Here is a 27631-nt window from a genome sequence, read left to right on the forward strand (position 1 = left end):
GACTACTTATTATTTCTAATATTAAAATAGAAAAATATTATAAATTGTGAAATTAATTATTTAAATAATTAATTTTGGTACAATTTATTTTAAGTATATTTTTTCCTAGTATTAAACTAGAGATTAATAATTAAGCCTTCTCTACACTTAATTATTTATTTCTTGAATTTAATACATTTAATTAAATGGAAAATTAAATATCTAAGTTGATTTTCATCATGATACTTAAATATTTCTTTTTCATGACATTTAATTAAATAAAAAATTATTTTAAGTTGAAATTTATTTTTTCAACTTAAATTTAAATAATTTTCAAAATATATATTTTTTTATTTTATTAATCAAATTTCGAAATTGCATTTCTTAAATGCTGGAATTTCGAATTTTATTTGAAAAATAGATTAAAGTTGTAAATTATTTATTTTAATTTTGGACCAACTTAAATCAATGATTTTTTCATTTAATGATTAATTAAAATAAATGAAGTAAAATATATTTATTAGAAATTTAATTAATTAGTCAAATGAAAATCTAGATAGGTGATATTTTTGCTTGAAGTATTTTTCCAGTGTATTTAATTAAATAGAAAATTAATATTTAAGTTGATTTTCATCATCATACTTAAATATTTGAAATTTTTCTTATATATTTAATTAAATAGGAAAATAATATTTTTTTTTGTAAATTAATTTTATTAATTAATTTTGGGCCAACATTAAATTAGAATAATTTTTCCAGGATTTATTTTTTATTTTAACTTGCATTTTCGAAAATTGTATTCTTAAATACTTTAATTTTTCGAAATGCAATATATATTTATAGAAAATTAAATTTGAATTGTAAATTAATTTAAATTAATTTTGTAACAACTTAAATTGAATATTTTTCTAAATATTTATTGGAAATTATTACTAAGATGGAAAAAATTCATGTTATTTCATATCCATCTAAGTAAAATTTATAAATATTAAATTAAAATTTATATTTAGAATTTTTCATTCTAAATTGGAAATTTTAATTAAATAAATATATATTTAAAATAAATAGATTAAATAAAGAGAATCAAAGAAAATACAACTCTCTTTAAATAATGAGCTTTATTATTAAGATATTCGATCTCCATTGTTGGTTTTACATCGCGTTTGTTTTATTGAGTAATCCTCCCTAATGGAGGAACGTTCATTAACAATTTTGCACCGTTTAATCTCGAGAGATAAGTAGTTTGTAAGTGTTTTATATGGTATGGATCACCCTAATGGTGGCGACCATATTTGACTTGCAAATTATGAAACAATGGTGGAAGCTCATAAGATAGAATTGCCTTGACTCTCGCCTAAACGGGACAACACTGAATTCCAATCTTGATCGAATAAAAGGTTGCAAGAATGTTTAACATTTTAGATGAGCTGACAACTCTATTCAATGGATGGTAGCTTTGACTCTCGCCTAAACGGGACACTGATATCAGTTTGTTGAAAACCTTGGAAATTATTTAGGATTGTATGCTTTAGTATTTTCACTTGTCATTCCTACTTGCTATATGTTTAATAATTTCTGAATTGTGTATGAATTTATATTGAACCATGTTATTTTCTGTTATTAAGTTGTAGTTTAATTTCGAATCTTCATTGTTGGTCTAACTTGGTTTGTTTATCTAATGAGATAAATCCCTAATGGATTTTCACCATTAGACATACATAATAGTGTTAGATCTCGAAAGATAAATATTGTATATGCAACATCTAGTTGTTCATCAATTGATGACACCTTAGACTAGTATTTTTACAATATGAAACAAGAAGATTGTATAAATAAGATTACTTTGACTTTCGCTAATCGAAGCATCGTTGGATTCTTATTTATCAACAAAATTATCCTAATTCCTCTTAACTTATTCATTTCGAAAAGCTCAATAACATATCATTGGATGAATGGTCTATAAATCATTTCATGTCATTCTATATTTTCTCTTAAGAAATTAAATGACGCATATGATTATAATCCCGAAATTCTATTCCCAATTGATATAAATCCTCAATCTTAGAAATCTCCTACTTGTATGGGCAAATTAGACTTAGAATTAAATTAGTAGTGGTGGTCCAAGATAGAATTACTCATTATATTTGGTATAAATTTAAGTCCTTGACTTTAATTTTAGATTCCAAACAGAAATTTTCTTATATTTTTAATTCCAGGATGCAATACAGTTACACCTTCACAAGGGTTTAATATCCATCTTCTATTAATGGATTCAAACTGTATGGAATATGAGTTAGGTATTCTGTGACCAGGATCCACTTGCACTATTCTAAGAATTCTTTGATGTAACTAAAAAGACACTACCACATTTTTTTTAATCTATGGCATTTGTATCTTGTTCATAGTGGATTTGACAAGATCGATCTCTGCAAAGAGTTAATATGCCTATATCCACTGAAATAATTCATCTCATTCGCAGATGGATGTACATTCAGGGGTGGATATGAGTTTTCGTTGTATTCTTAAAACGATAACTCTAGATTATACCTTATGCAAAGAAATTTGAAATGTTTAAAAATTTCATTAATTTCTAGCAATGATTAAATCCATTAAGGTAAGTGGTTAAAGATCTTGCGAACTGATAGGGGTGGAGAAATAGTTAGTCGATATGCAGTTCAAAGATCATTAAATTGATTTTTGAATTATATCCAAACTTACCTCCCCAGAAATTTCGATTTGCATATTGATGATTAGTTACTAGTCATTGCCTAAGTCCTTCTATGGTAATACAATTTCAGAATGATGTAATGGTTGTATACTTAATGTAAATCATTACTAGATTCATGGATGACCTAATCAAAATCTTAAGAAAAGCTAGAACTGTTAACCATGGTTTGTTAGCTATTCTAAGTGATTAGGGGTGGACCATCCCATAGTCAATAGATAAGGAAGTGTTTGTTTAAACAAATACTACTTTTCTAAGAAAATGACTAAGTCTGAAAATAAAGTAGCATATAAAGGAGATATTTAATTCTTGATTCCAAAAGTGTTCTATCATCTTATTTGACATATGATGATCCCACTACCTCTGTTGTCTAGTCACAACCAAAGAGGTTAATACCATTTAGTTTTCTTAGACATAATTCACGGTACCTTGTCGTAGTGGGAGAGTTTCTAGGAATTCACCTTCTCATGACTTGGGAGACACTAGTGATTAAAATCCATTGTAAGTTTAAACAAGTAATGGATTGTCAAGATAAGAAACTAAGAAGAAAAGCCAATAGAACTATGGTTTAATCAATTCACATGGAGCAACCTAAACTTTCTATTACAAGGACATAAAAGGAAATTTTCGTTTATAAGTCTATTCAATGGACTTAACAAAACTTCCTGTTCTTAGTATTATAGGTTTGAGTTTATCTAAACCTATGGCTTGTGGTATATCTGGTAATTACTTACTCTAATGCAAGCAACTTACTTAAGTAAGATGCTGATACATTTTCTTTCTAATGGCAATCTATAGAAGCTTCTCGACTTCTAGGCATAGATTTTATTAATATAAGGAAAAGTATCAACTATTCCATAAAAGATAAAGACATTAAAGAATTTCTTATATCAACAGTGAGAGGTCTCAGATATGCTTTAGTATGCCTTAGACCAGACACCTGCTGTTGAGTGGGAGTAATGAGTAGGTATCAGATTAATCCAGGAGAAGAACATTGGAAGACAATCAAGTAAATCTTAAGATAAAGAAGAGGAACTATATGTTAGTCTATAAGGGTGTGTTTAAAACTCTTAGACTACACCTCATCAGATTTCGAAATTTGCCTTTGTGCTAGAAAATCTTTCTCATAAGATGGTGATTACTCTGGGGGTGGAATAGTGATTTTGGAGAAGTGTAAAAACCTATCTGAAGTCTCTAGGTCTACCAGGAAGGGACTGAATGTTAAAGTTGCAGGAAAGGTACTTATTCAGTCTAAGGAAAGTTCTATACATCTTTGGCACCATTCCAAATTGCCTTAAACTACTAGTGTTAATTTCCTGATTAACCAAAAGTAGTTGCCAAAGCTATAGAATCCAGTATCCCAAGAGAGTAGACATATAGAGAGGAATTTCACATTATCAATGATTTTGTGATTAAGGAAGAGTAATAGTGGATGTAAGGTTGTGGTTAATTCAACCTTTCAGATCCTATTACGAGGAGTTTACTACTACTACACTTGATTTGTATATCAAGGTGTTGAGATTATTAGAAATGCACATTTTGTTTTATATTAGTGCAAGTGGTAGTTTGTTGGGTTTTATGCCTAAATAAAACTCATTTCAATATCATCAGATTTACTTATTAATATAGATCAGAAATAACATTTAATGTTGCATGGTTCACATGATTTATTTCATGATTATATGTACATAATGTATGAATTCATCTGAAACCCTTTTCACATACTTGATCCTGTTTATTGAGCTGTCAACATATTGGAAAGTAAACATGACTATGTGAATAAAGTTTCCTAGATTTATCAGACACAGGGTTTTACTCATATGATAATCTACAACAAGAGTTTACTTGCATTTGGAGAAATGCTATGTTCTTTCCAGAGCATTGGTTAAAGTAAAGCTCAGGTTGGATGCATGGAGTATGCATCGGAAGGGACCGATATTGAACTTTCACTTAGATTTATTAAACTTACCGTAATATCTATTCAACTCAATATCGCCTAGTTGATCCTAGATCAAATGATTTTAATCCTGTTATGTTTAGGCTCGATCTCGAGAGGCTATTCGTGTTCTTTGATTTGTTAGTTAAGCCTACTTTTAGGTCAGGGTGATACGTACATTTTGGGAACACGGTAGTGCAATTGAGTGGGAGCGCTAACATAAACATGGAATTTATAGCTTCTATCTGGCGAATAGTAAGTAAAGGATGATCTCCTTCGAGCTTGACCAAACGAAAATAAATGGTGGAGATCTCATTTCACATAAGCTGAAATATCATTTATATGGGGTTAAGTGTTTTAAGGATTAAATACATTGTAGGGTGTAACGGTAATCTAATCCCTTTACAATGTAGATCATTCATATAGAGGATCATTGATCGAATTAGGATTATAACAATGGATAACTAATGATGTGTCTATATGGTGGAACATATAGAACATTCTATATACTGAGAGTGCAATTCTAAGTTCTATGCGTGGATTCAACGAAGAATTAATAAGTTAGTGAATTTTAGTAATAAATTCTTGATCTACTTATTGGAAGCTCGGTTATATAGACCCATGGTCCCCGCACTAGTTGAGATAATATTGCTTGTAAGACTCATATAATTGGTTTTGATAAATCAATTATAATTCTCAAATTAGACTATGTCTATTTGTGAATTTTTCACTAAGTAAGGGCGAAATTGTAAAGAAAGAGTTTATAGGGGCATATTTGTTAATTATGATACTTTGTATGGTTCAATTAATAAATATGACAAATGGCAACATTATTTAATAATTATTTATAGTTATTAAATAGTTAGAATTGGCATTTAAATGGTTGAATTAGAAAATTGGCGTTTTTGAGAAAATCAGATGTAGAAAAGATAAAACTGCAAAATTGCAAAAAGTGAGGCCCAAATCCACTTGTATAGGGCCGGCCACTTTTGTAGGGAATTTAAACTGATATTTTCATGCCAAATAATTCAAACCTAACCCTAGTGGAATGCTATAAATAGATAGTGAAGGCTTCAGGAAAGTTACACTTCTGATTCAGAAAAAACTGAGCCTCTCTCTCTCCCTATCTTTGGCCGACCTCTTCTCCTCTTTCTTCTTCATTGAAATTTCAAAATTCTTAGTGTTAGAGTAGTGCCCACACAAAGCAAGTTATACCTCAATCATAGTGAGGAAGATCGTGAAGAAAGACTTTCAACAAGAAGGAGTTTCAGCACTAAAGAATCAGAGAAAGAAATCCAGGTTCAGATATTGATAAAGCTCTGCTACAGAAAGGATTCAAGGGCTAGATATCTGAACGGAAGGAGTCATTATATTCCGCTGCACCCAATGTAAGGTTTACTAAACTTTATATGTGTTTATTTCATTGTTTTAGAAAGTTCATATTTAGGGTGTTAATCAACATACTTGTGAGTAGATTTAAGATCCTGGTAAAATAATTTCCAACAGTGATAGCATCCAGTTGCAGGATCAAATTGAAAAAGGCGAAAATGAAAAATCTTGCCAAGGACAATGATCCTATTTTCACTGCACACACTTATGTCTGACAAGTGTGTTCAAATTTGTAAGTCTCCTCTACTAAATTAAATTGATAATCTTGGTGTACAATTTTTAGTAACATTCATATCTTTTTCCTCAACATCAATTAAGTATGATTTGTTTCTGAGATACTAATTAGTTATTTTCTTTTGAAAGCATAACATGTACTCTATTTTGTCATTTTTTTTTAATGATATTTGATTAAATTGCTTGGTTAGAATTTTTTATATTTATTGTACATATTTTATTTTATTTTCGTTTCTTTAAAAAATAAAAAATAAAAAAAAAACAATAATAAAAAAAAAGGGAGGCGTGGTGACTTGATTCATGGGCTAAGGAAATTTTGTGCATAATTGGTAAGTATCAATATTTATTCTTCTTTGATTTATTTTGATATGTTTCCATTTAAAGATTGATCTTTTATATGGTAATGTTTCTTTAATCTTGAAAGATTGACTTATTTTTGAAAATATTGTTGGTAATTCTAGTTTCCTTTTATTTTATTTTTTTTAAAAAAAAGGAAAGTGGGCGGTTTTCTTTTTGTTCATGGGCTGGCGGTTATTTTTCAAATTTTCAAAATTGGTTTCCTTTTCTCTTTTAGCTTCCATATCTATTTAAACCAATCTTTGTCATTTATCTCACCACCTACCCGAACCTAGTTTCTTGTTTCTTTTCTTGTTACTGTTCATCTTCCCTTTCAGATCGAAAATGGTGAGAACCAAGAACCTAGGGCATACCAAAAAGTTGGTGGAAACCGATGCAACCCCTTCCAATGCACCCCCTGCTGCTTCATCCATGCCTCCTGCTGCTGCAAAAATAGGAGATTCGTCGCTTCCTCAGCATGAATCTCAGCCCCAGAAGCCAAAACGACCTCCAAAACAAGTGGCTCGAAAATCTGTGCACCCCGTTTGGACCTCTTCTTCGTCTGAATCTTCGAAGGCATTTCCTCCACCTTTAGCAGTCCCTCCTCCTGCTGCATCAGTTCCTGCTACCACTCCAACCGGTCCTTCTACTCGAACCCGAGCCCAGCAAGCATCTGTCGAGAAAGAACTCCGTCCATCTCGAAGTCGTGATAAGGTAGTGACTCCAGCCAAGAAGAAGCTTAAGGTCAATCCTCCTTCGATTTCTTCTTCAGAAGAAGAAGAAGAACCAATGGAAGTCTCCTCTGAAAAATTCGCGTCTCTACATTCCGAGAAGGAGATTCGAAAGGACATGGGAGGTTCCTCAGACAGTGAGGACACTGAACTCGAGCCAGAGCCTCAATTGACAAAATCTGCTCCAACTCTTGCTCGTTCTTCTTTAGCAGCAAAGGCTTCTGCTGCTGCCAAAGGCAAGCAGCCAATGAAGGAGTCCTCTCCTGGTAATGTTCCTTCAACTCTTTCTCACTGTCCTCGATTTTATTATCGTGATAATGAGCGCGATTGGAATTTGTATGCTACCCGTAAGTTTGAAAGTGAGAGGAATTATGATTTGCATGCTCATCGGGTCTATGGAATTGTTAAGTTTATTCAATTCCATCAATGGGAAAATACTCTCACTGGGTTCAATGGGTACATTGCAAACATTGTTAAGGATTTCTATGCTAATCTCACTGATGATTTTCTTGATGAGAATTCTAGACTCTTTCGGAGAGTATATGTTAGGGGACATTGGTTTTCTTTTTCTAAAAAAGACATTGCTCAAGCCTTGCAACTTCCAGAGAATGTCTCCAATGCAGTGATGTCTATGGATCGTGAATTGATGCTCTCTGAACTCACGGGTGCACTGTCTGAATTGAAATCAGGGGAGAGTCTTTGGATTACACATCTCACTTTTGCTCATGCATCTCGTATGCGGTTTTCTCTTAGCAATTGGGTTCCAAACTCCAACAAGACCGTGGTGTCTCAAGATGTGGCCTCATTCCTATACCGCATCACCTCTGGAGCTTCAATTGACTTGGCCTCCCACATTTTGAACCAAATTGTTTCATTCTGAAGAGGTAAAAAGCCAACCTTTAAGCTTGTTTTTCCAAATCTAATCTTTAAGGTTTTATCCTCTCAGAAAAATGTGGCCCAATCTCATGAAACACTTGAGCCTTCGATCACTGGACCAACATTCCAACCCTCGGAATACTTTGATGGTGTGTTTCAAAAGAGGCCTAAAGCTGGAGCTGCTGCTGCTGCTGCTGCAAGTTCAAGTTCTGCTGCTGCAGAAATCCAGGAAGTCAAGAATGAAGTTGAGTTGGTAAACAATCGTCTTGCTGCCATGGAGGAACTTCAGCAAGAGATGTCCAAGCAGTTGACCTCCTTGGTCAAACTCTACCGAGACTAAGTTTTTATCTTTTTCTTTCTTTGCTTTTGATTGGACATATTACTATTTTCTTATTTGTTATCTTTGGCCCTTCGATAAACAAAAAGGGGGAGTAATATTTTGTTTTTAACTGTTTGTTTGGACCAACTCTGGATCCTTTTTTCCAGGGGGAGTTGTGTTTAGTACTTGTGAACTTATTTGGTTTCAAAGTTAGCATGTTACTTTTGTTATTTGTGATTTTTGATTGTGTTACTCAGGGGGAGTAGTTATTTGTTATGGCTAACTTTACTTTGCAGGTACTTAGTGTTAAAAAATATTTTGTTCATCTAAAGTGCCAAAGGGGGAGATTGTAAAGTCCTTTTTTGGCAAGTTAGTTGACAAAATATTTTTTCTTTTATGGTAAGATTCTTGTGCATTCATAACCGATTTCTTACCTTGTTTATTCGGTTTATAGTTTCTCTTTTCCTTGTTAGGAAAGTTGCACTTTTCAGCTGAACTTTTCTTTGTTTGGAAACTTCTTAAAATATAAGCAATTCTTTTTTGGAAAGTTGTCTTTTTTAGGGAAACTTTGATTATTGCCTTTTCCTTATTGATTTCGATTGTATCTTGATACAATCAGAATATCTAATCTGTTTTTGGCAGGAATCAAGCATTGATAGAGGATCGGACTCAATTATAGCAAGTTTCCCGTTTCTGGTCTAATCTGCTACGTCAGCATCCGAATCTGATGCTGCAGATCGTGTTTTCTTAGGAAAGTTTTTGTACAGCTGTAGATTCAATCTTGTGACTGTCTCTAAGGCTTCTATGTTCTATAAATAGAGCCTAGAGAGCAGCCATTCGAATTAGCTCTTCCATTAATCATTTTTTGCACTTATATTATTTGTGAGAAGAGACTTTTTCTTTGTTTTGTGAGAGCCTAGTTATTCATCTAGGTTCTAGTTGTCTATTTCTGTTCTTACTTTATCCTAGAGGTTGTGAAGAACTACTTGACTGAACAAGAGATTGGTCTTCGGGAGAAGACTTGATAAAGCCTTACTTCAGGAGGAAGTAAGCACTTGGTCTTCGGGAGAAGACTTGTTGAAGCCTTACTTCGGGAGGAAGTAAGCAGTCACACTTCAAAGACGAAGGGAGTTCGGGCTTGAAGGTGTTTCAAGAAGTCAGATTCATAAAGTGGATTACAAAGGATTGCGGCAATACTTTAGAGGGAGTCTAAACTTGTTTAAGTCAATTGTCTTTGTAATTTTGATACTTTATTAATTGATTTCATTCTCTGGGCGTGGCCCCGTGGACTAGGAGTGTTCGGGAGAACACTGATACCACATATAAATCTCTTGTGTCAAGTTATTTATTTTTCTGCAAATATTTTATATTTTGTGTGTTCTGTTTTGTCACTACAAAACGAGTTTCTGCTATAGCAAAATTACTTTCTGCTTCTGCAGACGCTTACAGTTTTATATTTTCTTATATATCACTGACATTTGCAAAAACGCAATTTTTCAACATGGATACTTTGAAGGGAAAAGAGGACTAAGACAGGGTGATCCAATGTCACCTTTACTGTTTGTTATAGGTGTGGAGTACCTATCAAGAATATTGCAGAAGATTGGATCTAAACTAGATTTCAAATTTCATGACAGATGTGCAAAGTTGAAATTGAATCATCTGATGTTTGCTGATGATGTTATTCTGTTTTGCCATGGAGATTTTAAGAATATATACTATGTCTTACAAGGCCTAAAGCAATTTTCTTGCTCTTTTGGACTTCAACTGAATCCTCATAAGTCTGCATTTTATTGTGGTATGGATGAGCATGAGGTTCAATGTATTATTGACAGTTCAGGTTTTAGCAAAAAAAGAGGTACCTTTCAAATATTTAGGTATCCCTATTTGTGCTAAAAAGATTTCGGGGAAAGAATGTGTTGTACTAGCAGATAAGATGACTGTCAAGATCAAAACATGGAGTTCAAGGAATTTATCACTAGCAGGAAGGGTTGTTCTTGTTCACTCTGTTCTCATGTCAATTCACTCATATTGGAGCCAAATTATGGTGTTACCTAAGAAGACTATAAGAGACATTGAAGCTATTTTTCGTGCCTACTTGTGGAAAGGCCACCATGTGTCTATGGGGGCTGCTCCTATAGCTTGGGATTTTGTTTGTCAACCAAAAAAATCTGTTGGAATAGGTCTAAAAAAGGTTGTTGAATGGAATATTGTAGCGATGACCAAATATGTGTGGGCATTTGCGAATTAGGAAGATAATCTGTGAATTAGATGGATCCATTGTGTTTATATGAAAGGTATGGATTGGTGGAGTTATCAAGCTCCTCCTCAGGCTAGTTGGTATTGGAAGAAACTAGTGGCTGTCAAAAACCAAGTTAAAGAGGTCATGAATTTTTAGCAAGTTGCAGCAGCCCCTTATAGTATTTCTAATGGCTACAAAGCTCTCTGTCCCTCACAAAACAGAGTAAATTGGAGTCATGAGGTATGGAATAGACTAAATATTCCTAGACACAACTATTGTTTGTGGTTTGCTATATAGGATAGGCTAAAAACTAGAGAAAGATTTCATAGGTTGAATATTTTTGGGGAGGATTCTTGTCTTTTTTGCAGTAATCAGATTAAATCTTCTAAACACTTAGTCTTCCTATGTTCTTTCTCTCATAATTTCTTATCTAAAGTTAAAAAATGGCTGAACTGGAGAGCTGAAACTACAAATCTGAACAGGTTGCTTAGGTGGATAGAAAGAGCAAAAATCAACTCATTTCGGAAAGTTGTTATAACAGCTGCTGTTGCTACTGTAGTGTATCAGATATGGCAGGTTCTGAATGGAGTTTTGTGGAATTCAGAGGCTATGTCTGTTGAGCAGGTTGTGAGGACGATTAAGGAGGATGTGAAGAATAGAATAATGTGTTACTTGCCAAGCAAAACCAAGCAGATTGACAGGGACTGGTTTTCAAAACTGTAAACCAGAAGCTGATTAAACCAGGAAACTGGTACTGCGTTTTGGTTTGATTTGATAAGTTTTGTTCTGTTTTTTGGTACTCATTGGTTGTAATACAAAAAGCTATTATGATTGTAATACAAAAGTAGGTATAGAAAAGCAAGCAAATTGTATAGACTAAAATATAAGGTCTTCGGATGAAGGTGCTAATAGGTTGTAATTGTATATTTTTTGGAGTTATGAAATTCACTGATTGATCAAAAAAAAATTATTTAATGAAAAGTATACACATGAATTGAGATATACTCATAAGTTTTCTTGACGTACCACCTCTACTTTCACGTAGTCTACCCACTAATCTTGTATAGCATTTATTAGGAGTGTTCGCGATGCGGGTGGTGCAGTTTTTGACTGTTTTTTCAAACCAACCCGCATATGCAATTTTTCTATTTTTCCAAACCGCACTCACATCGTGAAACTAAAAAAACGGCATAAACTGCACCGCAAAATATGGTGCAGTGCAGTTTTTGCAATTTCTACAGTTTGTACTATCACCAATAAATAAGCTATCACAAATACAACAAAACTTGAGCAATACTTGTCAAAAATATCATAAGACTTGAAAATAAATATGAAAAAATATCTTAAGTTTTAATAATACAATAATTAGTGGGTTTTGGATTGGACATTCACATATTGAAATTAAATAAATATAAAATTAGTATTTTTATAATGTGCGGTGCAGTACAGTGAAGTTTGAACCGCATATTAATTATTCAAAATCGCAAACCGCACCGCACCACGCGGTTTAAGAAAAATTCAAACTGCGATCGCATCATTAAGAATTTCAAAGTGTATTTTTTTACGGTGCGGGCTGTTTGAGCGGTTTGATGAACACCCCTAGCATTTATCACATCATTAGTGCACGACATGCAGAACCTGACTTGTAAAACAAAATAATTTATTAGTTAGTACCATCAAAATTATTGAAACAAAACAAAAAATAAAGTATTTAAAACAAACTTAAGACTACTTATTAATTGATTTACCCCTTCTCTTAATCGGTGCATGGGATCTGGTTCGGTCATGTAACCTTTAATGAACTCCATAACATAGTATCCACATTGTATATCATCTGGCTATTGTGGACTTACTAGAGTCATCACTGTGATTGGACCAATATTGCATCGACCTTTAGTTTTATTATACATGTTCCTCGAGCTACACAAAAAATAAAGTTAAAATATAGCATTTTAAACAAATTTATGGACTGCATTGTTGGTTATAGAACTTATGTAGTAATGACATATTGCAAATCTTTAGGCATTTCTTCATTCTTGGAATCCAAGTACGTCACTGTTTGCGACTGAGGTTGGATGAGTACAGGAATCCAGTGAAGCCTAGAACTTGTCAAACATACATGTAAGATTGTTAATATAATAAATGTAGAGTTATAAATTAATGAAATTAATTTTGAATTTACTTACTTATTCTGATAGGGGCTATAAGGAATATCTCAAGATTGGTTGCGGCCATATGATCGACGTGCATTACAATGGGAACTGAGATGCCATACATGGAAATGACACTATGATGTAGAAATGCATATTTTGTGTTCAATCCAGTAGTGCTAAGTAGTCGAGCCTGCATGTAACTATAGACAGTAATAACTCGTCAACTAATCTTGTGGCGAGAAAATTACAATATAAACTGGAAACTCATAACTAAGGTGAAGAAAAAGATGGAATATAAACTCAAGTGTCTATCTCATAATAGAGAGAAAATCAAAACTTTCTATTACTCTCAATATGGTGGTTACAAGAATGATTTTCCAACCCCCTCTCACACTTGAGAATGGAGTATTTATAGGCTCTAATGGCCTGAGATACATGGTGGTCCCAAAGAGATAAGCTGTCACTTTTAGGCTGCAAACTGCAAGTGTAGGAGGTGGTCTTGCACCCCGTACCCTTGTATGGCGTCAGGTGGCTGCAGTGTACCCTTGTTCGGGTCCTCAGACCTATAGATACGGTGCCTCCACTACTCGTACCTCCTTCCTTTCAGAGCTTACAGAAAGCGTGGTCATACGTTTTTCCCATGCATGCCTTGTCCTTTGATTTCTCTCCCAACGACATTCTTTTCAACATATATTCAAATTTTCCCCTTACTTTGCATTACTCACTCCATACACACACGTGGGTTCACATGCGAGCCCCTCACATGTCTCACACGTGTGCCACTCACACCACACTCACACACACTACAAACACACTGTACGACTCACATGCAAGCCCTTTACACGGCTCGCATGGGAGCCCCTCTCTCCATCCACACACGACACACACACACACACACACACTACACACACACACACACACACACACACACACACACACACACACACACACACACACACACACACACACACACACACACACACTACACAGTACACGACTAGCATGCAATCCTCTCTCCCCACACACACACACACACACTCAACTTACACACTACAGGGCTCGCATGTGAGCCCCTCTCCTCACGCACACATGACACACACACCACAAACACACATGCACGACTCGCATGTGAGCCCCTCACACCGTACCCCGCTCGTAGCCTTCTTCCATGTCTTCCTCTATTCACGAATCGTCATGGTGTCGGTCCTTGTGGTGCTTCAAACTAACCCAAAAATTTTAAGCAAGACTTGCCCCTAGTCTACAAGAATAAGTGTTCTTATCGACTGTACAAATTAAGGTCTTGCTAGGTTGAAGTGCGAACCTTATCTTCTTCACGTTATTTGAGAATATGCCCACTATATATAGAGGCCTCTCTTGCTAGATTTTCACTTCAACAAATCATCTTGGAGTAGTGGCAAACTCCCTTCACCTTTCCTAAGAGGTCTTGGGTTTGATTCTCCCCAAGGTCAGTCTTTGAACATTTGTTTCTTTGATAGCTTATCATCATTTAATTTTTTTTTGCATATATATGTGTGTAAATATATTTGGACATGCTCCATGCTTGTCTCTATCATATGGCGTGTTTTGCTCTTGATCATGAGGCATCATCTTGATGCTTGAATTTTGGTTTATGTGGCAGGCGTCTTGCTTGCTTTAGAGTAATTTTCTCTTTCAGTGCAATATCTCCTGCTTCACGCGGTATTGTATCTATTCTTATTCTCTTTACTTTTGTTGTTCATGCACCATGCTTTTAGAATACTTGTGGTTATGGTTTGTGTGTTATCTTTGTGGTCTTAGTAGCATCACGTGTGTCCTCCTTAGGGCGTACACTCCCATGTCTTATGTCTAGTGAGCTCAATACCTTGATGGTACCTCTTAGGTGGAGGTGTCAAGGCGTCACGTTTCATTAAACCTTTCAATCCTTGGCCTCATTGGGAGGCAATCTCAGAATGAGATGTCTTCTGCGACCGATGTTATTGACATATCATCCTCTGATTTGCATGGTACTCAAGAGATCCTATACGATAGATATGCCAGATTAATGTCCGAGATAAGGGATTATTTAGAGCACATTATTAACTATAGAGATTGTGTGAAGAGGGTTCGAGCAAAAATTTATTTGGTTTTGAGTGGAGATCAAAATGGTTTGATTGTCGATTCCAACATGTATCTTTCTAGGCTTAGCGCATCCCTTGTTGAAGTTTAGAGTCACCTGAGATTCCACACCCGCTCTCTCCTTACTCTCGGGGGTACCCAGGGTCAAGGCATAGGCTCGTAGGGACTCCCAGAGAAACAATAAATATGAGGCTCGTGCTTACCATAATTTTTGTGTATCTAAAGGCATAGCTCCACCCAAACAATCGACTCAACCTGCCACACCTTGTGAGCATTCCTCTTCTTATGTGCTTAGGAAACACAATCCTCCTTTGCCTAGCGATGTGTCCTTTGTCTACGCAAGCGCCAGGAGCACTATGTCTACAGACGAGATTCACAAGGCGATGGATACCTTTAAAGTGCGTACCACAGGCAACTTAATGCTGCGTAGGCCTCGGCAAGATGAGTTTGAATTATAACGCTCAACTTACTTAGATACGCTACAATAATTTCTTAATTACTGTGTCAGCCTTTGCTAATCAAAGAGTTTCTCAAAAAACGTGTCAAAATAAAACTTTGAAATTTAAACTTAAGCTTTAATAAATACATGACTTTACATAATAGTCGGGATCCCGTTCAAAAGTTACAACAACTTACAGAATATATTTCTAGAAAAGTGTTGCACCACGACTACAAATGTAAGCCCCTGTTGTCCTAAAACTGAACGCTCCAGGCTTAACTATCTTGATATGTAGAATCATCCTCAAGCTTTGGACTCATTGGTGTTCAGTCTTCGCCTTTCTCTAATCTACACATCCGAACATATCTATGAGTCAATAGACTTAGTAAGAAAAAAGTATAAAACATATAAACACATTACTGACTGCATCTAGATGCCCATACACCTATCTACAAGGCTTAACAGATAAATTAAGAATGCTCTTGCCTTTGGTATGCTTAATCATAATATCAGCCACTACCAGCACTATAGTTGCGTTGTGAACCTGGCACTATAGTTGTACTGCTATAATAATAGGGAAATTTACATAGTATACTAACTTTTGTCATTTTTTTACAAAATTACTGCCAGGCGGTATTTTTTACTTTTTTACTGTGTTTTTTTTATAAGTTTCATACTGTAGTATACTGTATTAAGTTTTCACTGTTGTTCTACTGGTATTTTTTTAGTTGTTCTACTGTTGTTTTAAGATATTCTGTTTTGTGTTTTACTGGTGTTTTATAAAAACACAGTATTTTGAAAAGATTTCCGTGTGACAGTATTTTTGTAAAAGTTAACCTAAATTCCAGTATTTTTGTAAGTTTCCCTAATAATATCAGTTTATACCTAAAAGTACCACTGACCATATCACTCTTAACCAGCACTATACTCGTACTGTCGACTCGGTACTATACTTTGTACTGCTACAAGAGCGCCAATTAATACTTTATGAAATTAAATATCTGTCAAAACTAGCACTATACTTGCACGGCTGAATCGACACTATAGTTTGCGTTGCCATGATGCTAATTCATTCATTCTGACCACTACCAGTACTATAGTTGTGATGCGAACCCGACACTATAATTTGCGCCACTATGATATCAAAGCATTTATTCTAATAACATAATCATGTATATCACATGCACACATAGATATACACATTTTATATTATTCTTACCTCGTTTCCAGATTCAAGGGTGCCAATCACCCTGAATAGAAATTTCACTCCCATGCCACATTTACGTAAAATGGGTAAACAACCAATTATTATGCCACAACATTAACGTTGACTGCATAAGAGAGATATACACTCAGAATACTAAACATTAAGACTTTAATATGAGAAAAGATACCCCTTATCATTTTAGTACATTGTGAATGACTTTAAAGCCAACATAAAAGAGAACGAATATAAAAAGATTCCCGTGATTGGTAGCAGGGCCGGCCATTAACCCGTGCAAAGAGTGTTAATGCACAGGGCCCACAAATTAAAAAAGCCCAATATGACTTTTTAGGAATTTTTTTTAATTCAATCTTCCACTAATTTGTTATTCCAAATAAAAAAAAAAAAAAAAAAGGTTTTTCCTTAATTTCTTTTCCTTATTTAATGTCTTTTAATTTTCTTTCCCATAATATTTGATATTAACTTGAAGTTGCATTGGAAATAACAATAATTTTAATAAAATTATTTAAATTTTTGGGTGCTTAATTATGTAAAATATATTTTCCTAATATGATAATATTTGAAAATATTATTTACAAATTATAATTTTTTTTTGTTAGGAGCCTACTTTTTAAAATTAGAACAGGACCTCAAAAATATTTGAGACGCCCCTGATTGGTAGTCTAACATCTTGGATCCATCTCAATCCTATCCTGCTAGCTAGAAGACTGTCCAAAAATATGTAACACAAAATTACTCATTAGAAAAAAATCATCAATCTTGGATACTTTTAATAATGTAACAATCATCAATCTTGGATACTTTTAATAATGTTCATGATATAGTAATTTTTAGGAATTTTAATTTCTTTGTTGAAAATTATTATGAAAAAAATAAATTATCTTTGATGTTTTTAGAGCTGATGGTGTTACTGCTACCTTACACTATAAAATAACTCAAAAAATGACTTCAACAAACCACCATATATGATACCAAATAAGTCACACCAGAATATAAACAAATTACCATACATGATACAAAATAAGCCACAATGAATACAAAGATAAACACTATATCCATGATACAAAACAAAATGACAAATTGCACATTTATAAAATAAAATTATTTTTAAAATACACCAAATGAAGATACCTAATACAAATAAATGAATTACCTACTCTAAGGAAACAAAAATCTCTTTACTTGTTTTGTGATAAACTAAAATGGAAGCGATCAAACTATTATTTCTACTTTGAAAATAATGTTATTATTTCTACTTTGAAAATAATGTTATTGTTCTTAATTTCCACTTCAGTTCCATTTCTTTCATGATAAACTTTTGAAATTAGTTAAATATAGAAAAAATTAGAATCCATGATGGAGTTGAAGGTGATAAACTTTTGAAATTAATTAAATATAAAAAAAATTAGAATCCATGATGGAGTTAAAGGTGATAAACTTTTCATGTATTTCACTTTCTATTTTTGATCTAAAACTTTTTAGTGTTTCTCATTTTACAACGTGATCAAGCTCTTTTATAAAGCTACGATTAATTTTGTAAAATGTGCTTTGGAGTTTAGGGCCGGTGTTTGGTTGTTGTGTTATTTTGTTAGTTTGATTTCTTTTTTTTTTTTTGGATAAAAAAGGAGAATTTTTAAAAATACCATTCTTTTATGTTTTATTTATAATTTTATGGCTTAAATTTTAAATTTTAAAAATAAGTTTGTAATGTTTTAAAACTACAAAAATATATTTTGCTCAGTAAAAAGTAAAAAAATAATTAAAAAATAACGAAAAATTAAACTCACGACAACTATAAATTAACTATAAAATAATCAAAGACAATCAGAAAGACAAACTCATGACAAGTATAATAAAACTATAAATAAACTATAACACAACTAAAAAAACTGTTTATTATTTTTATTGAAAAGATATTTTTATAAATAAACTAGTTCAAAGAGTAAAACTGAAAACTTTTTAGTGTTGATGTATTTTTGTAATTTTTTTTTTTTTTTTATATTTTTGGTGTATTATGTAAATTTTTTATTAAAAAAAGGGTTTATACTATTTTTAGGACCCCCTCTATTAATAAATTACCAGTTTGGACTTTATATTTTAAGAAATTTATTTTAGACTTTGTATTTTTTAAAAATTATTACAATTAGGACCCTAAGGTTAAAATATTTCTAAATATGACTGAAATACCCTTAGTTATAAAAAGATTTATGCAATTTTGTGGATCTTATATTTTAATATAATGGCACTTAATTTTTAGAAAATTTATTTTTTTTTAATAATAAGAAAAATATATTTTTGTTTTAATTTTGAGTATTAAATTATTATTTATTTGATTCACATTTATAATAATTTGATTATATTTAAAAATATTTTGACTAAGAAGTAATTTTAGTCCCTAATTTTTATTTTATTATGTTTTAATAAAAATGAGGTCCTAAATAAATTTTTTTAAATATTAAGTGTCAATATTCTAAAATATAGAGTCTAAAATAATATATTTTTTTATAACTAAGGGTACTTTTGTCATAACGAAAAATGACCTTAGGGTCCTAATTGTAATCTTTTAAAAAATATAAGATCTAAAATAGAAATTTTTAAAATGTAAGGTCCAAATTGATAATTCATCAAGGTACAAAATAATATAAATCTTAAAACAAAAATAAAGTTACATGGGAATTAGGATGGCCATGGTATAGTGTGTAAAAAAATAATTTTTTTTTTTTTGTGATATATAATTTAATCTCAACTCCTTCAATATTTTAAAAGTATCAAATTGTATGGGGTGACGTTTTTAAGTTCGAAATCTTATAAATTTAATAATAATAGAAATAATAAATATATTTATTTTTTCTGAAACTATAAGCAATTTATCTTTTTATCTTTCGATTTTTGTTTTTGTTTTTTTTTTTTTTTTTTTTTTTTTATATTGATAAGATTCCTCTAAACTAATAAACAAATTATTGTAATTGTCCCTCTCAAACAATATATTCTATGATCATGGGGATAGTTGCAATACATAAGTTTATTTAACTAATTAAGTTAGCTGAAATTCAACTTATAAAATATTAGCTCTAAAAATATAGATACTAGTATTCCTAAAATTTATCATTATATTTCTATCTATGCACGTATTCTTTGTCCAAACACTAAAACGTTTCCAAATTAGAGTCACATTAGAGCTATATTAGAAAAATAAAAATAAAAATCTTATTTACTCTAAAAAATAAATGAATAAAAAATGATAACGCATTCCACATTTAGTAGGTACGTGCCTTAATTATCTTATAGAAAGATCGCATATATAATTTAGCTAGTAATATTGTTTTTCAATCAACATCTCTAACTATAGTAAGTAATAGTATGATAAGCATTATATTTTGACCCTAAAATAAGTTCCATACAGTATTAGGAAGATGGCTTGGCTATATACATTTATTAGTGTATTTTGCAAGCAATGGAAGGTAGATAATTATCTCCAACTATCTGACCATCCAACTAATTCACTCAATCCACACAATGAATGAGAACAAAACTAAAAGCTACACAGACAACGTCACACTACACATATATGCTTATCTTATGGTTTTTAATTATTTTAGAACCATTATGATTTCCATTATTTTTTTCTTTTTAATTTTAATTTGCTGGAAAGACCCTTTATTGACTTGTATATGAAATTCATATTGGTTGATATAGCATAATGATCACCATAAAGATTGTATTTAGAGTGCACTAGCTGTCATGGAATAGAAAATTAAGGGACAAGCACTGGTATGCTTGGGAGTGATATATGGGGAATTAATCAAAGTTAGTAATGTTAGTTTCATTTTTTTTGCATCTTTTTATTTGTTTGGTCTTTTTTAGGAAAAATATCATTTAATGTATTGTCATATTATTATGATATTTTATCTTTATTGTATTGTGTATTTTTTATAAGTTTAAGCAAAAATAAAATCTTTATTTACATATATAGGCAAAAGAAAGTTTTTGCTCGCTTTCGAAGATGAAAGCTCAAAAATTTAAAAATGCAAAAATGGTGAAAGTGATTCCCTCGCACCATATATAGCAAAAGTAGCAATCCACGTGCTTTGAAATTGAGGGCTAAGATCTCCCTAGAAAAAACACAACATGCGATCCAACGGATAGGGAATTGAGAGGATGGCATTTAATGCCTTTATAGGAATCGAGGTATTTTTTTCAACATTAATGCTCACTGCAAGGCCCACACTAACATTAAATGGTCATCGTTCCATCGTTTTACACAAAAAGCGCCTTCCCAAAGCGCGTGGCATTCACGAATCCAAGAAGTGGAGACACACATGTGATGCTGGTTGTTCTCCACACTAACTCTTGACTCTTCAACTGACGAGTGTCAGAAAGAGAAAAAAAATGCTTTCACTACTTTTAGAATTGTCCACATGCCCGATGACTCCAAGGTCGCCCGGAAGGAAGACTGCAAGCTTTCGCCACTCTTAAGTCTCAAAAGCTTGGGGGTAAATACTATCTGTGTTTCCGGAAGACAGCACGTGGCATAACCGAAAGGTAATCACTATCTAAAAATGTGCCTAAGCCTTCCCTCTTATTTAAGCCCAAGCCCAAATTGGAATGAGCCCAAGCCAAGTGAAGATTAAGAGCTTCACCTCCGAGACATAGCATTCATAGCATTCTTCCAAGACCTGGAAGTTCTCTTAGTCTTTTGGGATACAGAAGGAACAGAGACTTTGGAATGAGGATAAAAGCACACCTAGAGGCAAACCATGTGAGATGCTCCTGGACGCCTACCACAAGATGACTCTCGGAAGCCAAACACGGACTAAGAGTCGTATGTCTACCGCATGGGAGTACCGGACGTCTACCGCAAGACGAGAGGCGAATATCTCCCCTTAACAAACGTGTTCACCTCTCTAACACAAGATCAGATATTATTCCCTGTGTTAGATCATGGTAGTGCGTGCGCCACCACTACGTTTGCCTACACCCTTTTTGCCCGACGGCTCCCCTGATACCTTTATCTACCAAACGTGACACTTGTGCAACACGTGTCTTGCAACAAATGGTCCCCTCATTAGTACGGAACCGTCGCCCCACAGCTTGGATATTCTTAGTAGGCCTCATAGTCATGTATTTGTGTATTTTACTCTATTAGCGGGCTTGCTTTTACAATAAAAACCTGAATGGGTCATAGGTATGTTTGGACCCAAACTGTAGCCTATATAAACCCTTCTACCCCTTTATGCAAGGGGATGAAATTTTAGCCGAAGTTCTGCTAGCTCTACCCTAAGCTTTCTCCTTCTCTAAGGGAAACCAAAATAAACTACCTTATAGCCAGGATTAGGGTTCCTTATTGTAAAACTCATTTGTGATACATTCAAAAGTCTAAAAGGCCAATACACTAACTTGTAGACTAAGGATAATCAATGTCCGAATCACGTAAAAACCATTCATCTCTTTTACTTAATCACTATTTGATTTCTTAAAGCTTTTATTTATTTAGTTTTCAAAAATCTAAATAAATGCACGCGAATTACGAATTAATTTTCTAATTTATGATATAATTGTACATATTGTCAACAAATAATTAATAGTTATATTTTAAAACAAATTAAAAGAGTTTATAAAAAAAAAACAAATTAAAAAAAGCATTAGGATGAAAAGAAAAAGTTATGTACCAATTCAATATAGCTTTCAAAATCTAATTTAGTGTATAATTTAGCATATTTTTAAAGTGAATGGGTGTTAAGATTCTACCTAAATTTAGCAAAATTGTACACCATTCAAGATAGGGCTGTATAAAAAAATTTATAAACTGTCCAAACCGAATAATCCGCCCAAATCGAACCGAAAAAACCGATAAAATTACAAACCGAAATAACCCGAAAAAATTACAAACCGCCAAATCTGTTAATTGGGCGGGTTTAAAATAGTTCCAATCCGCCCAATTAAACCGACCAACCTGACCAACCCGATTTTGCACCTTTTAATTTTTTTTTTAATTTTTTAGTTTTTATTATATATAACATAAATGATTAAATATATAATAATATAAAATTATATACTTAATTATTAATTTTAAAGTCATATATATGGTGTTGTACTTTGGTGGGATGCGATATTTTTAATTTATCTTTTTAATTTTTATTGATTTTGACTTTAAAACTAAAAAAAAAAAAGTTTGGCCGGTTTGGGCAGGTTAACCCGACCAAACCGCCCAAACTGTTGGTCGGTTTATAGATTTTTTTTTTTAATTGGGCGGGTTGCACTTAAATTTTAACAACCCGAACTTTAGATTGTGTTAGAAAATATATAGGAAAACCGCTCAAACCGACCAATGTACCACCCTAATTCGAGATGTTCTAATGATATTTCAAAAATTAGAAATTTAAGTATTTTTGCTATCATTTTTAAATATTGGGTATTTATTTTCTCAAAAAAATATTAAATATTTATTAACAACTTCTCCAATAAATTAGATATTTTCATTTCATTTATTTATATATATTATTTATTTAATGTGAGATAGTTAAAAAAAATGAAGAAACGGTCACTTCAGTTCGTGGGAACTAGAGAAAACAACAGAACAGATCATCCACGTCCCACACGGAGTATATCTTTCCTTAACCTCACAGCCTTTTCACGACCAACACTGTCACAACCCAACAATATACCACCACATCAGCACGTAACCTATTACGTTGCTGTACACGTGGTAAAATACTATTGGCTTTTACTTTTATTTTATTTTATATTATAAAGGGCTTGTATTTTCTTTTTTATTTTTGATCATACTTTTAAGAAACACTTCTCAAGCTCACTGTGGGGGTGGGCAGTTAGAACCCCGAAAAAGCTCACCGTCTCTTTCTTCCATCCTCCATTAAAACCTTCCTTCACCAACTCCATCCATTAATTACAATCAGAGAGAGAGAGAGAATGGCCACTGAAGATCCAGAAAACAGAGGAGATAAAAGAAGAGGTAGTAATAATGGTTACTCAACAACACCATCTTCATATCCAATAGAAGAATCAGAGACCCAATGGACATCATGGTTGGTGCCCATATTTGTGGTAATCAATATCGCCATGTTTATTGTGGTCATGTACGTCAACGATTGTCCTAAAAATAATTCAGGGTTTCAGGGCAACTGTGTAGCCAGGTTTCTTGGGCGCTTCTCATTCCAGCCTTTGAAAGAGAATCCTCTCTTTGGCGCTTCTTCTTCAACGTAATTTGAAATTATATATGGCTTTTTTCTTTATTTCATTGTTATTCATGGTATTATGTTGGGGATTTGATTGCTTCGTAATTACTTTATATTGTTTTTCTTTCAGAAAAGGAAAAAAATTACTTCATATTGTTTACTGTATGTTTTAGTTGACACCTCTTATCTAAATATTAATCAACCCTACATGGCTGGTGAAGAAATTTATCTTTCTTTCATATTGTTCATAATTGGTTTGGTAGTGTTCTTAATTTGATTTTTCTTTGCTATGTCTCTTGTTTTAAGTAGGAGCATAGTTTAAAGTCTTGTTAAAGAAAGAACCTAATTTCATGTTTTCTAATTTTGAACACGCTTGCTTCAAATTTCTGAAAAGAACTAGTCAGATTGTTCTTTGCTAAGATAACTAGCTTCTTATTTCTATTTGGGTCTGTTTGATCAACATTCTTTTTTCTTTCTGAATAGTTCCTTTTAATGTCCCATCTCTGATTTCAATCTATTACTTATGTTATTTGAAGTTAATTTGTGGTATTGTTTTTAAGTTTGCTGATACAGCTTATATTTGTGAATCATTTTGAATTCAATAATAATAAGTTAATAACACATCAACAAAATATAGATGTTTGATATAACTGAATGATTTTCAAACTTTTGAAGATTGAAGAAGTTAGGAGCTCTTGAGTGGGATAAAGTGGTTCACAGGCATCAAGGATGGAGGCTTGTCACTTGTATATGGCTACACGCTGGTGTCATTCATCTGCTTGTGAACATGCTCAGTTTGGTATTTATCGGAATTCGCTTAGAGCAGCAATTCGGCTTTGGTATGCTCTCTCTTTGTTTTCTTCAATATTTCTAAACTCCAAAGATAGTTTCGCATAAGCTTGAAATTGTATTCAAAGTCTTGCACATATTTTCTGATTCTCTTTGTTGAAACTTTTGCAGTTCGAATTGGAATTACATACCTCTTTTCAGGCTTTGGAGGGAGCATTCTCTCTGCACTATTTATTCAAAATAATATTTCTGTGGGTGCCTCTGGTGCTCTTTTTGGACTTCTTGGAGCAATGTTGTCTGAACTTCTCACAAATTGGACTATTTACACTAACAAGGTGAACAACTCATTTGATCTAATCTATAGTATATACTATTAAGTAAATTACATTTTTTGTTATGACAAAGACGATTAATAAATAAAGTATTCATATGTTCACTTGCATAGGCTGCAGCACTGCTTACTCTTTTGATCATCATTGTCATCAATCTTGGGCTTGGAATTTTGCCTCGTGTCGATAATTTCGCACACATAGGTGGTTTTTTGACTGGGTTTCTACTTGGTTTTGTTCTGCTGCCTCGTCCTCAGTTTGGATGGTTGGAGCAACGAAGTGTTCCTACGAGTACTATTCCTATTGTCAGATCCAAATACAAGCCTTACCAATATGTTTTATGGCTCATTTCACTTGTTATCCTGATTGCAGGGTAAGTTTTTTTATGGTTTTTTATAGTCAACATGTCATTAATTCTTGACATAACAAAAGGGAGGCTTTACAAACTTCTGTTGTGATGATCATTGCAGGTTTGTTGTTGCATTGGTTATGCTCTTTCGTGGAGAAAATGGGAACCATCATTGTCACTGGTGTCACTACCTCAGTTGTATTCCCACCTCTAAATGGGATTGTGATGAAATTAATTAATTTAAGAGAAGACTTTTTTCTTTTTTCCTTTTTGGTTTTCCCTCATTTGTAAAGAATTCATTTATAGCGTTCTTTTTCCATTATTCAAACTTGAATTTATAGTTTGCAAGACTTCTGATCCTGAACACTAGTGATGTACATGTTTATATAAGTTTTAGTTTGTTTATATATTTGAGCTTTTTTTGTGAATAAAAAACAAAAAAAGAAATTAATTGGCGTCGCCCGGACTCGAACCGGAGACCTTCAGTGTGTTAGACTGACGTGATAACCAACTACACCACGACACCACAGATGAGCTATAAATTGTCTCTTTTAACTAAGTTTAAAGTAAAACAAAAACTAGGGTTCATTCAACTTTCATGAAGACCAACACCATGCATTTTTCACAATACGCCAACCCAAGTTTCTATTCTCTCTCCTAAAATTAAAAAATAAATTGCTTCGCCTTGTTCCGAGTCTGAGAGGGATTAAAGGGCCACATTTCAATCCTAAACTTCCCTGCTCCTTACGGCCTTTTTTGGTATTTTTATGGGCTAAAGGTAAAAATAAAGAGGAACTTAAAAAAAATACTGGGAAATAGGGAAAGTTAATTAAAATATTGGGACATGGAGATTTTTACAGTTTTACTGTATTATGTTTACAAATATTTGTATTAAAGTTTCAAAATTATAAAAATACTTCGTTTCAGTAAAATAAAACAAACAGCTCAAAAAATTTTAGAATAACTTAACAAATAATATGAAAACAACTATAAAACAACAAAAAGATACTAAAAATTAACAGAAAAATAATAAAATATATTTTTTTTAAGTATATTGTAATAGTATTTTTGCAACCAATTAATAGCTTATAGCTTAAAGGTCCTGGGTTTGAACCAATGACCTCTCCCTTTTCCCATCCCTCCCTCACCACTAAGCTAGTCTTAGTCGCTTAAAAAATAACAAAATATTTACCTAATTGCAATAAGCAAAATAATATCAACTCTTCAATATATTTTTTGTAGGAATTTTTACATAAAATACCATTTTTTTTTCTGTTTTTAAATATTTATACGGTTCCATAGTTTCATTTTTCAATTTTACTATTTTGTTTAAACATTTATACGGTTTCTTTAAAACTTTTTACATCATATACGGTTTTGCTTACATCACCTAACTACCCACACGTTTCCCTCCAAACTTTCAATTTTCAATCACTTCTATTGTCAGTTATCACACACTATCCCACTCCCTCGTTAATATCAATATTTTTTGAATTTCCCTTTCTTGATCATTTTCATTTTGCTCTTCTTCTTCATCTGTTCATCTACTTCCTCATTTTTTTTTCTCTTTTTTGTTTTCTGATTGTTGTGTATGCGTTTTTCCTTTATTTTTGAGTAATGGCTGTTACTCGATCTCGTTCGAGTTCTTTGTCCCCTTCTCGTAAGAAACCCAAAAAAAAAAGACTATTAAACAATCTAAACCCAAATTAGTTGCTAAAACTACTTCAAAACCTCTTAATCAGAAATCTAAAGTTGTTGTTCATGTGGGTGAGCCTTCATCTGGTGATGCTAGGAAAGCTAAAAGGAAGAGAAATGATAATGAGGATGATTTTTTTACTGTTCGTCCTAGGAAGGTATGTTTGATTTTTTTTTTTTTTGGTTTTGTTTTTTATTTTAATCTGTTCTTGTCGTGATCTGGTTCATTGTTTATGACTGGTATTTTTTTGTTTTTTATTTGTTTATTTCCTTAATTTTTCGTGTTTAGGGGTTTTTCTTTATTTTTTGATGTTGTGGGTTTCAATCTCATTTTTTTATCAAATTAGGTTTGCAAGTTCCATGTTATTAGTTTAGTTGTTCAATTTAAATTTTGTTCATATGTATTTATTCCTATTTTATGTTCTATATGTTTTTTTTTTGTTGTTTTTTTGTTTATTTTTTGTTTATGTGTTGATGGACATATTTCCTTTGTATGGTCATTCATGGATGTTAAGAAATTTGACAAATGAAAAAAAAAAAAAACTAGGTCAATTGTTGTCTGTGTTTGTTATTGTCA

General features: G+C 32.7%; 1 protein-coding gene and 1 non-coding gene across 2 annotated transcripts; one reads left to right on the top strand and one right to left on the bottom strand.

Annotated features, from left to right (window-relative positions):
* Positions 1-23470: 23470 nt before the first annotated feature.
* Positions 23471-25766, top strand: LOC115717344 (RHOMBOID-like protein 2). The gene is made up of 5 exons (XM_030646314.2): positions 23471-23916; positions 24568-24731; positions 24853-25016; positions 25127-25383; positions 25481-25766. The coding sequence occupies exons 1-5, from the start codon at positions 23627-23629 to the stop codon at positions 25596-25598; spliced, it is 993 nt and encodes a 330-aa protein (XP_030502174.2). The 5' UTR covers positions 23471-23626; the 3' UTR covers positions 25599-25766.
* Positions 25767-25811: 45 nt separating this feature from the next.
* On the bottom strand, positions 25812-25885 carry TRNAV-AAC (transfer RNA valine (anticodon AAC)). Its single transcript has one exon. It is a non-coding gene; the product is annotated as a tRNA-Val (tRNA).
* Between the last annotated feature and the right edge of the window lie 1746 nt (positions 25886-27631).

This window comes from Cannabis sativa, chromosome 5 (assembly GCF_029168945.1).
Source record: "Cannabis sativa cultivar Pink pepper isolate KNU-18-1 chromosome 5, ASM2916894v1, whole genome shotgun sequence".
Taxonomy (NCBI): domain Eukaryota; kingdom Viridiplantae; phylum Streptophyta; class Magnoliopsida; order Rosales; family Cannabaceae; genus Cannabis; species Cannabis sativa.